The 17177-nt window shown below is 39.5% G+C and overlaps 1 protein-coding gene across 2 annotated transcripts in view; it reads left to right on the forward strand.

Moving 5' to 3' along the window:
- PLCB2 (phospholipase C beta 2) overlaps positions 1 to 17177 on the forward strand; it is a 74417-nt gene that overhangs the window by 19807 nt on the left and 37433 nt on the right. For both annotated transcript variants that reach the window (XM_026710292.2, XM_087921813.1), the window contains exons 6-11: positions 3050 to 3103; positions 6667 to 6742; positions 8282 to 8382; positions 10550 to 10716; positions 11522 to 11668; positions 12025 to 12182. In XM_026710292.2, the coding sequence (XP_026566077.2) occupies positions 3050 to 3103; positions 6667 to 6742; positions 8282 to 8382; positions 10550 to 10716; positions 11522 to 11668; positions 12025 to 12182 (703 nt within the window). The remainder of the gene's footprint in view (positions 1 to 3049; positions 3104 to 6666; positions 6743 to 8281; positions 8383 to 10549; positions 10717 to 11521; positions 11669 to 12024; positions 12183 to 17177) is intronic.

Raw genomic sequence — 17177 nt, forward strand, 5'->3', positions numbered from 1 at the left:
CCTCCAGTTTTTGTAAAGATTTCAGTTCTTTATCCATTGCTTCTTGCCAAACAGCCTAATCCTTAGCAGGATACAGTTTCAGTTCATTATAGTTACCAGGAACTGTATCCACTTGGCATACAACACTAGCCTGATATCTATCAGGTGGTCATGTTACTCGGGTTGAACGTCTTGGTAATACAGGGATAACTGGTGGACTCTCCTGTTCCACCTGCTCCTGTTCTTCTATCTCCTCCTGTGCCTGTTCTTCCTCTTTAATGGCTATTTGTGGTTAACTTAATTCATGTTTAGGGACTATTTGGGTGTCAATAATAATATAATTGCTGGATTCCTGTTCCAGTTTATTCTACCCAACGTGCTCAACAAATTTAGCACTAGTGCTACAATGGACATGAGCTGGGCCTGGATCCCAAAATCTAAATGATCTATGATTGGCTTCGTAACCTACAAAAAATAATTTCCTAGCTCTATGTTGCCCTTTCAGTTTTACTTGTGAGGGAATATGCACCCATGCTGGAGCTCCAAATGTGTCTAGAAAACTTAAATTTGGCTTTCTGCCATGCCACCGAGTGAATGGCAATTCTCCAGTTGTTGTATTAACTACATTGTTTAACATATGGTTACTACACATTATAGCTTCACCCCATAGTGTTTCAGGCAAACCTGAATCAGATAACATAGTGCGAGCCATGGCTTGTAACGTTTGCCCTCTTCATTCTACAAACGAGTTATGTTGTGGTCTGTAGGGTGCAGAACGCTTATGCTCGACACCAGCCAATTTCAACATAGTTTGGAATCTCTTGTTAATAAACTCAGTCCCATTATCAGTAACTAAAGTAATTACTTTACTCCTCATTTTTCTCTCAGAAAATCTTAGCCAGTTAAAGAAATCTTGGAATGTTTCTGTTTTGTTTTTCATGAGATAGCAGAAACCGTACCGTGAGTAATGGTCCATTATACTCAAAATATAGCAGGCACCTCCTAAACTAGGTTTCTTAGGACCAATTATGTCAGCAAACATAACCTTTAAAGGTTCTTTGGTCTTAAACCCATTTAGTCTGTTTGCAGGAGTAACCTTGCTTTTCTCTTGGCTACAAGCATTACAGTTTAAGTACTTGCTACAGGGTTTTAATTTTACTCCCTCTGACAAGTCAACAGTTTGTTTCAGCATTTTGAAATTAATGTGCCCTAGACATCTATGCAGTAAATGTATATAAAGGTTACTACATAACCAATATTAACTAAAGCCCTTACTGATAATAAATTAAATTTCAGTTTAGGTACATATAACATAGTTAAATGCTCATCTACACATGAACAATATGCAGTGCCTTCACCAGATGCTTTCATCTTCCATCCATTTGCCAATGATACATGTTGTTTACTTGTAGACATCTTTACAAACCTCTCTCTATCTTTAGTAATGCACTGCGATGTTCCACTATCAACAACCCACAAATCATGGTTTACAGTTGAATTGCTAGACATAGCTAAACTAACATTCTTCTTAGCCTTCTGGTGTTTGCCAGTATTCTGTCATTTTCCCTTCTTACAGAATCTAGCTATATGTCCCCTAGCCCCACAAGAAAAACATTTCCTAACAGTATAGGCAGTTGAACACAAATCCTCTTCTTGTGGTTGTTCCTTTTTCAGTTGATCTCTATCCAATCGTCTTCTTGCTTCTTCTAACAACCTTCTGGTTAAGTCAGTTAATGTCAGTTTATCTCTGGGCAGGACTTCCAGTGAAGATACATACTGTGCAAAATTAGACTGCATTTCATAGACCAGGAAACATAAGATTGTTCCATCCAACTGAGTTATCAGTGATAGACTTGTTGAAGGGTCTTGTGCCATCTTTACCAGGATAGTAACCCACAATTAAACAGTAAACAGCTGTCTGTATACAGTACTGTGCATTCACACCAACTGTCAGTTATCTGAGCCTGGTATGATCTGGGCCCATAACCAGTGTTGAGGTAATTCCCTGTTAGGAGAATGAGTGCACACAGGGAGACGTAGTGAGAGTGGTGAAGAATAACACAAAACCAGCACACAGATACACTGTATAGTAAAATGTAGGTTTTTACTTCCAGTAAAAGCATTAAGCAAAGTTCAATGAACAGTCCAAGTCATTCACGGTTAAAGCAGTCAGTTTTCAGTCCAGGGATAATCCAAATATCAAAGTCCAGTATCATAAACAGTTCAGTAACAGACTTACATCAAATCCAAGAAGAACTATGATCAGCAACAATCAATAGGGAAATGCAGGAACAGCAATGCTCTTAACAACAGGAGAACAACACAACCCAGGTTTCTGGCTCCACCTTATGGCCATTTGAGGAACCACACCCAATTACAATTTTAGCATTCCCTTAAAGAGACAGTATTAAAACGTCTATCCTGGTTTATATATTTTCCAGCCCAACTGTTAGGTGACTTACTTTCCTAACATTACTGTCCCTGTCCTATTGTTTCTTTTTTTCTTATTCTTATCCATTTCATATATTTATAACCATGTTTATACATATACCTGTTATCTAATAATTGTTTGACAAAATAAATAAATAAAATAAATAAGAAACAAATAACAACAGTCAAATATAAGCAAGACATTGTCTTCACATGGTAGCTGATGAAAATCCAGTCCTAGTAGCATCAACTTGTTGAAATTCATCTTATTGATCATTTGGGACCATAGGAGAAAGAAAAAAAGGACTTCTTCTTTATTTCTTTGCTGGTCCCTACTCTTCTTTCCTAAACCATTCTCTTCCTTCTCTTCTCTTCCTTTGTATCCCACCTGTGAAAACAGGCTTGACACGACAACATATAACATTAATTGCATTTTTTGGATCTTAAAGCGTCTATTTTGGATACTTTTAACAGACTTGATTCTAGTCACACAGGCTCCAGGTTCCAGTTCCTGAGGTAATCAAACCAGAGTTACCTCAATTGTTTTTCCCTACAATTCCTTCACTACCTTCCTTCATTCTTTTTTGTCCCAGAACTTATTAAACTAATAAAAATGTATCTGTTCTGCCCTTTTCTGCAGTCTGGTGAAACTGAAGCTGCAACTGAATGCTGAGGGGAAAATTCCTGTCAAGAAGTGAGTATGATGTTCATATTATTTATTTATTTTCATTTATTTATTTGATTTGTCAATCGCTTACAAGATAATACCGTGTTTCTCATATAATAAGGCCGGGTCTTATATTTTTTTTGAGCCCCGAAAAAATGGCTAGGCCACCTTTTCGGGGGTGACTTAATTCCCCCCCTTGCATCTTCGGGCAGGCAGGCAGCGACGGCTTGGATGTTGACCTCAGCATTGGTGGGCACTTTGTATCAGGGTCAATGCAGGCAGCACCATATCCAACAAAAGTACTTCCTAACAGCAAGCCCCCCCCCCGCCATTTCCCCCCCATTTTGCATATTTTAATATAGGCCTTAATTTGGGGGAGGGGCTTAATTTCATTTCATGCCTATAAAACATGCTGCGACTTCCTATTGGGGGAGGCCGTATTGTTGGAGAAACAGGGTAGGTATAAGTATAAACATGAGCAGGAGTACAGGAATAGGTACAAATAAATGGGGACAATAGGACAGGGACGGGAGGCATGATGGTGCACTTATGCACGCCCCTTAGGAATGGGGTGAGGTCAATAGTGGATAGTTTGAGGTTGAAGGAGTGGGAGCTTGAGGATGTTACAACAGAGTCAGGTAGTGCATTCCAGGCATTGACCACTCTGTTGCTGAAGTCATGCTTTCTGCAATCAAGTTTGGAGCAGTTAACATTGAGTTTGTATCTGTTGTGTGCTCTTGTACTGTTGCGGTTGAAGCTGAAGTAGTCATTGACTGGTAGGACATTGTAGCAGATAATTTTGTATACTACGCTTAAGTCCAACCGTAGGCGCCGTAGTTCAAGATTGTCCAAGCCCAAAATTTCAAGCCTGGTGATATAGAGTATTCTGTTGCGAGTAGAGGAGTGTAGTACTCTTCTCATGAAATATTTCTGGACTCACTCAATTGTATTAATGTCTGATATACAGTACGGATTCCAGACAGATGAGCTGTATTCGAGTATTGATCTAGTAAAGGTTTTGAATGCCCTAGTTAGCAATTCAATATTTCCAGAGGAGAAGCTTCGTAAAATTAGATTTACAACTCTTAATGCCTTTTTGGCAATGCTGTTACAGTGAGCTCTAGCACTTAGATCATTAGATATGAGTATTCCAAGGTCCTTGACAGAGAGAGGGTCATCAACGAGGTCATATCCCCCTAGTTTGTATTTGGTGAATTAATTTTTTTACCAATGTGTAGGACAGAGCATTTGTTGGTTGAGATTTGGAATTGCCAAATGTTTGACCATTCAGACACATAATCAAGGTCACTTTGAAGAACAGTAGCATTGTTGGTGGTGTTGAATAGCTTTACATCATCCGCGAAGAGGATGCAGTTGCTAATAAGGTGATCGCAAAGGTCATTTATATAGAGTATAAAGAGTGTGGGTCCTAAAATGCTGCCTTGGGGGACACCACTATTGACTGGAGCAAGGTTTAATATGGTGCTCCCTATTTTTACTATTTGTTGTCTGTTTGACAGGAATGCAGTAATCCACTTATGAAGGGATCTGGAAATGCCGTAAGAGTTTAGTTTTAACAGTAGTTTGTCATGTACCACTGAATCAAAGGCTTTGCAGAAGTCTATGTAAATCGCATCTATTGCTTTACTCTGGTCGAGTAGAGTAGTCCATATGTCTTTGCAGTGTAGGGAGTTGTAGGTTGCAGGACAATTTTTTCCTGAAACCAAATTGTTTTTTGGAGAGTAGGTTGTTAGTCTCTTAAGTGGAGGGTGATGAATTGATTAATGATTGATTCCACGATTTTGCACATGACACAACACACTGAGATTGGTCTGTAGTTTTCAACCAGGCTGGGGTCACCTTTTTTGAAGATAGGGATGACTGTAGCTAAGGACCATTAGGGGTTCTGCTATGGCAGAGGGGAGCTTTTTTAAGAAGTATGCACATAATCCATCGGGGCCAATAGATAGGGATGGTTTTAGGTTTCGTAGTGCCTTTTCTACATTATCTTCTATAAAGTCACCATGTAGTAGATCATTGCAGTTAGTTGTGGTACGACTAGGAAATGTGGGCCATGAGCCATTGCTGTTTACAAAGACTGAATTGAAGAATGCATTGAAGAGGTTGGCCTTAACAGCTTTGTCACTGCAGTCTTTCCCATTTGGTCCCTTTAGAGGTGGGATGGTTCTTGAGTCTTTAAGTTTGGAGTTTACAGAATTGTAGAAGGTATGGGTAGATTTTGCACATAGGAGGTTTTCCTCCTGCTTACAGTAATTATTTGTGTATTCTGCCTTTATCTGTCAACATAAGGTGTTGAATCGGTTTTTAAAGTTTGCTACTTAGCTAGTTTTGTTTTTACACCATAGTGATTTTTTTTATTGAAGTTTCCTTATTGTTATGGGTAATTTGTTTTTTTTTTTTAGGGGTTACTAATGGTACATATAGTTTAATGACTCTTTCAAGTTCAAGTAAGATTGCATTATAATGGTCTTCTGTAGTATTACAGTTAGAGAACAGAAAATGCCAATCAAGAGATGATAGGTCGGCATCTATGAGGTCATAGTTGGCTTTTTTGAAATTGTATTTTGGAGATCCATCATTATGATCTTCTTTGTGAGGGCATACATTGAGACAAAAGTCAATCATACTGTGGTCACTATTTGAAAAGGGTTCTTGTATGTAGGCCATAAATTGAGTTTGAGCTGTTGCAGAAGATGAGGTCGAGGCAGTTGTTGACTCTAGTGTTGTTTGTTACTAATTGATCCAGTCCCAGTGTGGTAACAGCATTGTACAGGATTGCAAGTATGGGTTCGGATGTACATTCATTTAGGGTCCAGTTTATAAGAGGTAGATTGAGGTCACCAAGGAAAATAAGAGGGTGTGGACAAGAGGCAGCCCATGTCAGCAGTGAAGTTAGTTTGTTTGCATGAACTATGTCATAATCAGGGGCTCTGTAGCATAGTAAGAAGCGGATAGTGGTATTTAAGGACAGTTCACAAATGATGGTCTCTGGTTAATGGTTAATCTCTGGTTAATTGGTTAATGGCGCACTCAATTCTGAGAGGATCCTGAGTCATGGCAATAACATAAGCTCCCATTGGGCTTTGGGCAAAGATGTGACCAGCTAATCTCTATTCCTAGTGTATATTTATTCAGTGTTTTTCAGATGGAATGGCATAATCCCACAAAATACAATGTAATGTATTCTGGTGGTCCCGAGAATTATCCAAAAATCATGTGTGCAGTATTTGAGAGAAAGTCACTGAAAAACAAAAGTTTTGATTTCTTGATATCTTTGTTAAAATGTGTTGTATATTTCAGAAATCCATGCTCTCAAATAAAAACCCCACTGAGCTTCATAAACACAGAGGTTTCAGCCCTATTCACTTTAGGAATGTAACTGCTCTGCCTAATATAAACCTTAGACACTGAAGATTTACTGTTGTTGAACTCTACTCTGACAAAATATTCTCCTTCAGGTGGAGTTTTGTTTATTTTACTATTACAGTGGTTCTTCTTTATGGTCAGTCTTCCCACTAGAACATTACTGTCTCCCACTCTCTTTAATTTATCATTCTTTTCTTTTTCAGTATTTTTCAAATGTTTCCCGCAGACAGAAAAAGGGTAGAAGCAGCATTAAGCGCCTGTCATCTTCCACAGGGGAAGGTAAGTAATTATTTTTTTTCTTACATGTATATTCCCCAGAATTCATAGACTGAATTGGAATTTAATCCTGAGCAAGGTATATAAATTATGTAATAAACACAGATTTCCATAGACTTTTCATCAAAGCTCTTGAGCAAATGGTTTTGATCCTTCAGCCCAAAACTTTGCTATGTTGAACAACCACATCTGAAAAAGGGATTCTAAGCAGCTTCGTCTGACAGGTCAGGAAATAAATGGGTAGAAACAGTTTCTTTGAGATTACCGAGACTACTGAATTCGGCAAATATACTCCTGTGCTCCTATAAGAATGTGCACATTTTATTTAGGTTTAATATTTGAATAAAGTGATTGTTGGTAAATGTATTCATATTGGTTGATGTCAAGACTAAGGCATTTGATACAATCCTGTATATTGAAAATGAGGAGAGGAACACTGTTGAACATTTAAACAAATGGTGAATTGGAACCTATTGCCAATCTACCAGTATCTTAGAGAAATAACTGTACATGTAGCCCTTGTTTAGGAACTGCTTCAAACAGCAACAATTCACAGCTAATGGCAGTGATTTAAAAAAACTAACTTTGCAACCAACGCCCACACTTACGATCTTTGCAGCATTTCTATCATGTGTTTGCCATTACAGTTAGTTTGTCAACTTTGAACTGAACCTGGCAGCAGCCATTTTCCTGTTCCTCAGTTGCCACACAGAGGGGGAAGGGGGGAAGGAGGTTGGAATGTGTTACGAGACACAAGAGAGAGTTTTCTGGTGAGAACCAAGGTCATCTCTATTGGCAATGGATAAGGTTGGGGAAGGGGGCCTCATTGACTTTTAAAATTTGACAGACGGGCTGCCACCTGGTATCAAAATGCCTGTCATTACAAGTCAAAATCAAATGAATGCAATCATTCAATCATTCACATCAAACCTTAATTCTGTACCAATCTTCGGTGGGCCGGATTAAAAAGACCAACGGGCCGGATGTGGCCCCCAGGCCATTGTTTGCCCACCCCTGCTGTAAACCCTCAGAAGCATGTTTGCATTATTCCACAACTGTTGTCACTACTGCCATTTTTGCAATGCTCAGTACTTCCCATAAACTCATGTGTGGGAAGAGGTGGGTCAGCCAAGCAACCAGGATAAACTGCAAATTCTCACTGATGGAAAATAATTTGCTTCCCATTTGCAATATTTCTTCTGTGCCAGAATAAAATTACAAGCTAATCATCTCAGTTAGAGAAAACTTGCAACAACACATTGAGGTAAAGGAACTACAACAGCATGGCACTTTTACAAACATTATAGGTGGAGGGGCCCATAAATCTACTATAGCTACATCATCCATCTGTGAAAAAAAAATATTCTTAAGGAAAAACTGAAATTCTTGCTAAATGTATTTTTCTATTTCACATGCAGATAGTCTTTTTTTTCTATGATATACAACCACCTCTTGTTCATATTTAGGCACAGGAGAAAGAATTCATGTTATAACTCAGAATATATTGTTAAATCTTATTGTGAGCTGCTCTTTCATTTCCAGAATGATGGTATCAACCCAGAAGACTTTCCTGAAAAAGTGTATAAAACATTCCTGATAAATCTGTGTCCTCGGCCGGATATTGATGAAATATTTACCTCACAGTAAGCTTTCATAGTGTAAGAGATACTATGTAGGTGAAGGGAATCTGGGTGAATTCCAATGAAATCTAGCACAGTTTTCATCCTTCAGCATTTCTTATGGTTTGTGTTTCATTTGATTCATATGAGTCTTTTGGGATTCTGTATTTGCATTCTGTGTCATCCAGAATTGCAGGCTAACTCTGCTCACTGCCTGGAGTTTGATCCTAATAGGTCTCAAGATAGATAGATCTCCACCATCCTTCCGAAATTGGAACCCAGATTGTTGGGGGCAATATGCTGACATTGTAAACCACCCAGAGAATACTGTAAAACACTGTGGGGTTTTATATATATATATATATATATATATATATATATATATATATATATATATATAGTGAATAGCATGTGTGTGATGCAGCTGCCATCTCTCTATAAATATTGGTGGGGGAGCTGGTGTGCTGGGCTGGTTGGCTGCGCTGCTGCCTTTTGATTGGTGGATGGAGTTGATGTTGGTATAATGGGCTATGTGATGGCCTTGTGAGTTTTGTTGTGGAGATATCCTGGATGGGGATTTTATATATCTATACACATATATATATATATATCTATTTGTTTTCTTAAGTTTTTGCGAGTACTTACATGTATGGTATTCAGCTTTGTTCGGGTATTTTCCCATGTCATTATAGTTGTGCTTTTAAAGTTGTAGCAATGTTTCGGGAGAATCTCATCTGCCATCATCAGGCTTCTGTATTGTGTTCGTCTGTGAGTCAGACTTTCACAGCTAGGGTATACTAGCTGTGTACATAGTATATACAGAAGCCTGATGATGCCAGATGAGATTCTTCAATGGCACCCAAACCCTAGCCACTATAGAAAACCCCAGCCACAGAATTATCAGAGAAGCCATAGAGATTGAAAAAAGACCTGAAAGCATGACTAGAAGAGATGATTCCACCAGACTGTCAATTATTTGGAAGCCTGCACTCACAAACAAAAAAATCTCCACACCATTAGCCAGGCAAACACCTGGGCACAAACAGATCCTCCCGATACCTCCAGCTCAAACACACCCCAACCAGGCACCCAGATGAAACCTAGCTTCCTAACAAATGATAGCTGTCCATTTACTTGGACCCAAGCCGCACTTAGAGCCTCCAATACAGGAACACAATGTTGCCAGCCAATCAAGACACACACAAAAAAGCCACAAAACAGACAGAAGATATTAGAAACACCAATCAAGCAGAACACAGCAAACTCCAAGACCAATAAACACAGACCAAGACTCCCAGCCAATCAGGATGAAGAAAAAACCATTCTGGCACAGCAGTAGGCTAGCACCAAATTTAAAACTGAAACAACTGTAAAAGTCTGATTCACAGACGAACACAATACAGAGGCCTGATGATGGCAGATGAGATTCTGCTGAAACTTTGCTACAACTTTAAAAGCACAACTATAATGACGTGGGAAAATACCCGAACAAAGCTGAATAACATTCATGTAAGTACCCACGAAAACTTAAGAAAACCAATATATATATGTGTGTGTGTGTGTGTGTGTGTGTGTGTGTGTGTATATATATATATATATATATATGTGTGTGTGTGTGTGTGTGTGTGTGTGTGGATCTTTGGTTGTTCGGGTTTTCTCCCGCGTAAGATTCAAAGTATCTAGGCAACGTTTCGATGAAGTCTCATTCATCATCATCAGGCCTCTGTCTTCGGCTCTTGCTTCTTGGAGTGATGTGAGATTGCAGCTGCTTCTTCCTTCCAACTGCCAGTGGGGGTGGGACTTGATTGGGTGGGGGCTTATATATCTATATATATCTGTGTGTGTGTGTGTGTGTGTGCTGCTGCTGCTGCTGCTGCTATTGCTAGTATCTCTTATTACATGCCATTTTCTTTACAAAGGGAATTCTTTATGGGTGTTAGTTGTTCATTTCTTATTTGTTCAGTATACAGATGTTGGGGAAAGTTTCAGGATGATAAAGGAAGCACTTTAGATTGAGCTTTATTTTTGCACCAATTGTTCATGTCTTATAGTGCTGAATCTGCAGTGCTGAAAAAGAAAAGATAGAACCTTGTTCAATACTAAAAAGAAAAAAATTGAACCTTGCCTTGCTCCTTAGGGGGGAATTTTCCAGGGACCTCTAAAGGCGCTCTTCTTCATTGTTTCTCTTTAGCCATTCAAAAGCCAAGCCATACATGACGAAAGATCACTTGACAAAATTTATCAACAAGAAACAGCGAAATTCCCACCTCAATGACACACTTTTTCCTCCTGCCAAACCAGATAGAGTACAGGGTCTCATAGAAAAATATGAGCCTAGTGGGATGAATATTCAAAGAGGTAAGTCTTTTCCTTTGGGATGCAGTTTTGTGATGATCCCAAGCCTATAGAGACAACAGAGTGCTACACACTGTCCAATTTTTATGTGGATATGAACAGGGCAGGAAGTATAAAGAAGTAGTGAATGTGTTGTGTGTGCTTGTTTGAATCTCTATAAACATATATATACACACACAGATATTTGGCAGTTTGGTAATATATTGCTGATTTGCCTCCCAATAGAATGTCTGTAAGATAACTGTATAAAAAAACAGGACAATGTTGAGACTCTTGTGAATACCTTAGGATTTCCAAGTTTTGTGAATACTTCAGGGTATGCCATCAAAAATCAGTTGGCCTTTTATTGATTAACAATCCTCTTCTCCCAGAAAAAAATATATTGTAGTTCTAACATCGTGGAATGCTTCCTTATACCTTTTTCTCTCTTTGTCAGCCAACAAAAATTGGATGAAGTTGGCTAAACAAGGACTCTGCAAAAGATTGAACAGAATTAGGAATAAAAGTTATAAAAGACTCATAACTCACAACAATCATACCTCTATTACCTTTGGTTTTAAGTCAGAATAAAGCGGGGTGGGGGGGGGGCGGTTGGAGCATCCAACACAGGGACTGGCACCTAGTTTCCTCCAAAAGGTTTATTCTCTAACTCCCACAATTCCTCATGACTGGTTGTGCTGACTGAGGCTAATGGGAATAGAAATCCAGAACATTTGGAGGGCAGCAAAGTACCTATCCCTGATCCAAAGTCATCTTCAAGGCCTTGAAATTGCACTTCCAGTCACAATACAATTGTTTGTTCCTGCAGGGCAGCTGTCTCCTGAGGGAATGGTTTGGTTCCTGTGTGGTCCTGAAAACAGCATCATATCTCAGGACAAACTGTTCCTATACCAAGATTTGAACCAGCCACTCTCCCACTATTTCATCAACTCATCCCACAACACTTACCTAACAGGTATGGTGATATCTACCAAGATGCACTTATTTGTCCCAGTTGGGATCATTTTCTCCAAGGTGTTGATTTTTATTTATGTTTAGGATTACAATTCCCCACATGTCCTAGTTCTGCCAGCTCAAAAAAAGTTAGGTAACAGGTGCTATGAAAGATAATCCTCCAAGATCTAGCCATTGATGATCACAGAAAATAGGCAAAATGGATCACAATCTGCCATAACTTAGGGCAGATGCCTATAAGCCTCTTGAGTGCTTATAACTTACACATCACCTTTTTTGTCATAGTTTTGCCAGTTATTGTTTTATGGTTCTATTAATATTTTATGCGCACACCTTTTGCCCCCCCCTTTTTAACAGCTGGACAGTTTTCTGGAATTTCATCTCCTGAAATGTATCGCCAAACTCTCTTGGCTGGTTGTCGTTGTGTGGAACTTGATTGCTGGAAGGGACGTCCTCCAGATGAGGAACCAATCATCACCCATGGGTACACTATGACAACTGAAATACTGTTCAAGGTACCACATTTGCTGGTGGTTATTTTCTGTTTGTTTTCTTTGAGCCCATCTGACAAGCTGCTACCCCATCCCAAATTAAAGATAGAAAATCCTTACACCAGGATAACTTAAAACCCACAGCCACTCTGTCTTGCCAGAATTGAATGTAACTTTTCGTCCACATCCAGATCTTCACATCCTCCAGGCACTGGGACATGATAGCATTACATTATCTCAGGATCAGGATGTACAACATCAGCATACTGATGTTACTGCATCCCACATTGGAGGATGACCTCTTCCAGTGATTTCATATAGCCATTAAAGAGGAAAGGTGGGGATTTCAAACCCTGAGGCATCCCACAGGTAAGGGGCTGAAGGGTTAAGCTTCAGAGAAAGGAGGAGAACAACCTTAACATTGTGTCTCTGTCCCAACTTGAAAGGGTCCAGATAGCCTATTTCAGGGTTTTTCTGAAGCTCCAGCCCAGCCACTTCCTCAACAACCCCCTTCCCCCAAAAGGCAGGGAGATAGGACAAAAGTTGTCCAGAAGTGTTGGATCCAGATATGGCAAATTTAGGAGGAAGCCTACCACCATATTTTTTATGGCAGGCAAAACCATTTCTTCATATAAGAAAGCATTTGCCACCACCTGAACCCAACCACAGGTAACCTCTCAAGAAATTTTAATCAACTAGGAAGGCCGTGGATCTAATAAATTGATGGCATGGTTGATAGAAGTAAGGATCCCGTCTATTTCCTTAGGAACTGCAGGAAACAGGACTAGAGAAAGAGTCAGTCAATTCATTCAGACCTGCTCAGTTGGAATCCAAGTGGCTCCAAAAGAGTTTTTGTGCAGCAGCATCCAAGTCTTGGAGCTTCTGAGGACCCAGTGATTTTAAGGGAAGCATACAAAGACGGCACTTGCTTCTTGTCTTAAGGTTATAAAAGTTCCAAGTCTCTTAAATGTTCCTCATAGGACTTGTTTTCCATATTCCTGCCTACCTCTGTTGTCTTCCTCTGGACCTATTTCCATTCAATTATACTGATTTTAAGAATATGGAACACAGAGAATTGAACCCAGAATTGGGCAGTAGACAGATGTGGGCTTCAAAATTTTTAGCAAAGGGTTCTCTGCCTTGTAGCTGGGTGGGTGTGGCCACAGTAGGTGTGGCATAGTTGGCCACCTGCACCATGGTGAGGGCAGGAGCGTTTTTGGCCTCCCTGGGTTCCTCAAACCTCTGGGAGGGCAAAAACTGCTTCCCCGGGCTCTGGAGACTCTCTGGAAGCCAGAAACGGGCCCATTTCTGGCTTTCCCGAACTTCCGGGAAGATGCTAAACCCAAACCCTAAATGGTTTGTGTTTAGCATGTCATTAATTACAACCTCAACAACCTTATGCCTATATTCTGATTTACTACTACAAAATCAGGTACCCCTATTCTAAATATAGTTTTAGCTCATTCACCTTATTATGGTTTTTAACCATAATCAAGATTTCATTGGATTAGTTCTTTTTTTTTTTTTGGCCTAAAGGAGTTTGATCTTAAAATCCTTAAAGATTTCTGTTACTTTCTGTGTTCTGCACAGCAATACTTTGACATTACTGTAATCAAGACACATAAGACAAAGCAATTCAAATATAGGTGCTTAAGATCTATATATTGCATCAGTGATACATGCATAATAAATGATAGACTTGCATATTTAAATGATCAGAATCCTATACTTTCTTACTACCCTTTCAAGTATTTAAACATTTTCTTTTGTCCCAAAAATTCAGAGGAGAAGTTACTCAATAGGTTCCAGTCTTCAGCTGTAGTTTAAGCAGCAGGGGAAAAAAATAAATGGACCCTTTAAACGATTACCCTGGTAGTAGTTTTTGGTGTTAACAATTTTACATTCTCCATTTTATGACATCACAATTACCATGACACAGCACCACACAATCTACAGAGCAAATAAAAGCTATTGTGCTCCAGTGGAGCCATAATTATAGGGAATGATTGCTCTGCACCACAATAATGAAACTTGAAAAGGAATTACAGGGTGTTAACACAGCATGTACTTTTCATTATAGCTTATGTAACATTTGGACATTCCCCTCTCCTCTTTCTTCCTACTTAGTTTCCCGCTCCAAAATAACTTGCGGGTGGAAAGAGGTGGCTCTCTCCTGATTTGAACCTAGATCAATTTTCTTTGAAATCAGATCATGTCAGGAGGCAGGATCAGTCTCCCTCTCCCCAATCCATGAACAATTAAAAGTTGTTCTGCAAAAGACAATCTAAAGTTATAGGCCAGTGGTGGTTAAACTTTTGGGGCTCCTATGCCAAAAATTGTGCGTGCGCTTGCATGCTCACACTTGCGTGCCAGCACCCAGAAGGCAATCCCACACTCATGCGTAATCCCCACCCACCCACCCCTGCTGCCCGCTTACCTGCACTGCACCTCACAGCTGATTTTTGGCCAGTTTGAGGCCTTTTTCGGCCTCCCAAAGGCTTGGGAAAGGCTTCTGCAGGCTTTGCAGACCAAAAACTAGCCCCATCTTGTCACTTCTAGTATTTTCAGAAAAAACAGGAAGTAACAAAATTGGACTAGTTTTCGGCCTGCAAAGCCTTCAGGAGCCTGCAAAAACCTTCCTCAAGCCTTTGGGAGGCTGAAAAAGGTCTCAAACCAGCTGAAAATCATCTGTGAGGCACACGCATGCCCAGTGAGGTAAGTTTGCCTGCAGCTCACGTGCCGGCACAAATGGCTCTGCATGCTACCTGTGGCACATGTGCCATAGGTTCGCCATCATGATTATAGGCCATTCAGTACAATTGACTCTTGGTGGTTTTATGAGCTGATGTTCATGATTTTAATCTCCCTTGCTTGGATCCCATTTTTGGGCTTTTGATCTGCTGATAAAATTCATTTGCCATTACAGTAGCTGCAGAATGAGGCTCAGTTTACCCACAGAAGATAAATGTCCTACTTAAAATGATGTCAATCAATGGCTGGAGCAACAGGAGAGGACAGATAATTGCATAGAAATATTATCAAGAACTATCAGTTACAATATTAGAGTAGAGAAAATAAAGAGGGTTCACAAATGTATTATTTCTTTCTTTCTTTATCAATTTATCAATCAAACTTATATAGCCACCCATCTCACAAAAAGCGACTTTGGGTGGCACACAGCAATGAGATAAAGTACATTATAAAAAACCGCAACTATAAATTCCAGCTTAAAAAATTATAACGCTGTCTGACAATGCATGATTGTCCAAAGAAAGTGAGTGGTGGATCAAGCAAAAGTCTCATTCATAAACTTTATTCAATTATACAATATAAAGAGATAGGAGGCGCAATGGCTCAGAGGTTAAAGAAGCTGAGCTTGTCAGCTGGAAAGCTGGCAGCCCGAATTTGAGACCCAAGAATCCGACGAGCTCCCGTTACTTGCTCCAACTCCTGCCAACCTAGCAGTTTGAAAGCATGCAATTGCGAGTAGATAAATAAGTACCACTTCAGTGGGAAGGTAACAGTGTTCCTTCATGCTGGCCACAATGATCTTGGAAATGTGTTTAGACAACACTGACTCCCTCAGATGAGCACCGCTCTCTATTTATTTATTTGGTTTGTCAATTGCTTACAAGATAATAGGTATAAGTAAAAACATAGTTATGAATACATGGATACATATAAGAAAAATAAAAGAAACAATAGGACAGGAACGGTAGGCACGTTGGTGCGCTTATGCACAAACCTATAGACCTCTTAGGAAAGGGGTGAGGTCAATAGTAGACAGTCTAATGTTGAAGATTTGGGGAAGAAACCACAGAATCAGGTAGAGTATTCCAGACATTGACCACTCTGTTGCTGAAGTCATATTTCCTGCAATCAAGTTTGGTGCGATTAACCTTGAGTTTGTATCTATTGTTTGCTCTTGTATTGTTATAGTTGAAGCTGAAGTATTCATTGACAGGTAGGACATTGCAATGTATGATTTTATATACTATACTTAGATCGGACCAAAGGCGGTGTAGTTCTAGGTTTTCTAGGTCTAGAATTTCAAGCCTGGTGGCATAAGATACTCTGCACCTAGTAGAGGAGTGAAGAACTCTTCTTGTGAAATATTTCTGGACTTTCTCAACTGTGTTAATATCAGATATGTAATGTGGGTTCCAGACTGATGACCTGTATTCGAGTATTGTTCCAGCAAATGTTTTGTATGCTCTAGTTATTAGTGTAATATTACCAGAGAAAAAGCTACGCAGGATTAGGTTAACAACTTTTAATGCCTTTTTGGCTATGTAGTTACAGTGGTCTCTAGCACTTAGATCATTAGAAATGAGTATTCCAAGATCCTTGACAGAGTTCAACAAGGTCTTGACTATTCAGCCTGTATTTTATTTTCTGATTTTTTTTGCCAATATGTAAGACAGAGCATTTATTTGTTGAGATTTGAAGTTGCCATTTGTTTGACCATTCTGATACACAGTCAAGGTCTTTTTGAAGGGTAGCAGTATTGTCTGTAGTGTTGAATAGCTTTACATCGTCAGTGAAGAGAATGCAGTTGCTCTTAATATGATCACAGAGGTCATCTATGTAGAGTATGAAGAGAGTTGGTCCTAGAACACTGCCTTGGGGGACACCACTATTGACAGGTACAGAATTTGATAGGATGCTCCCAATTTTGACCATCTGTTGTCTGTTTGACAGGAATGCTTCTATCCAATTATGCAGGTGTCCAGAGATACCATAAGACCTTAGTTTTAGGAGTAGTTTGTCATGTACCACTGAATCAAAGGCTTTACAAAAGTCTATGTAGATTGTGTCTATCTGCCCTGATTGAGTTGTGTAGTCCATATGTTTTTGCAGTGTAAGAGTTGCAGATTGCAGGATAATTTTTTTTCTGAAACCAAATTGTTTATTAGAGAGTAGGTTGTTTGTCTCTAAGTGGTGGATAATGGATTGGTTAATAATCGGTTCCATGACTTTACAGGTGACGCAGCATAAAGAGATTGATCTGTAATTTTC

Source organism: Pseudonaja textilis, chromosome 1 (genome assembly GCF_049901715.1).
Source record: "Pseudonaja textilis isolate UNSWEBS1 chromosome 1, rPseTex1.2, whole genome shotgun sequence".
In the NCBI taxonomy this organism is placed as follows: Eukaryota; Metazoa; Chordata; class Lepidosauria; order Squamata; family Elapidae; genus Pseudonaja; species Pseudonaja textilis.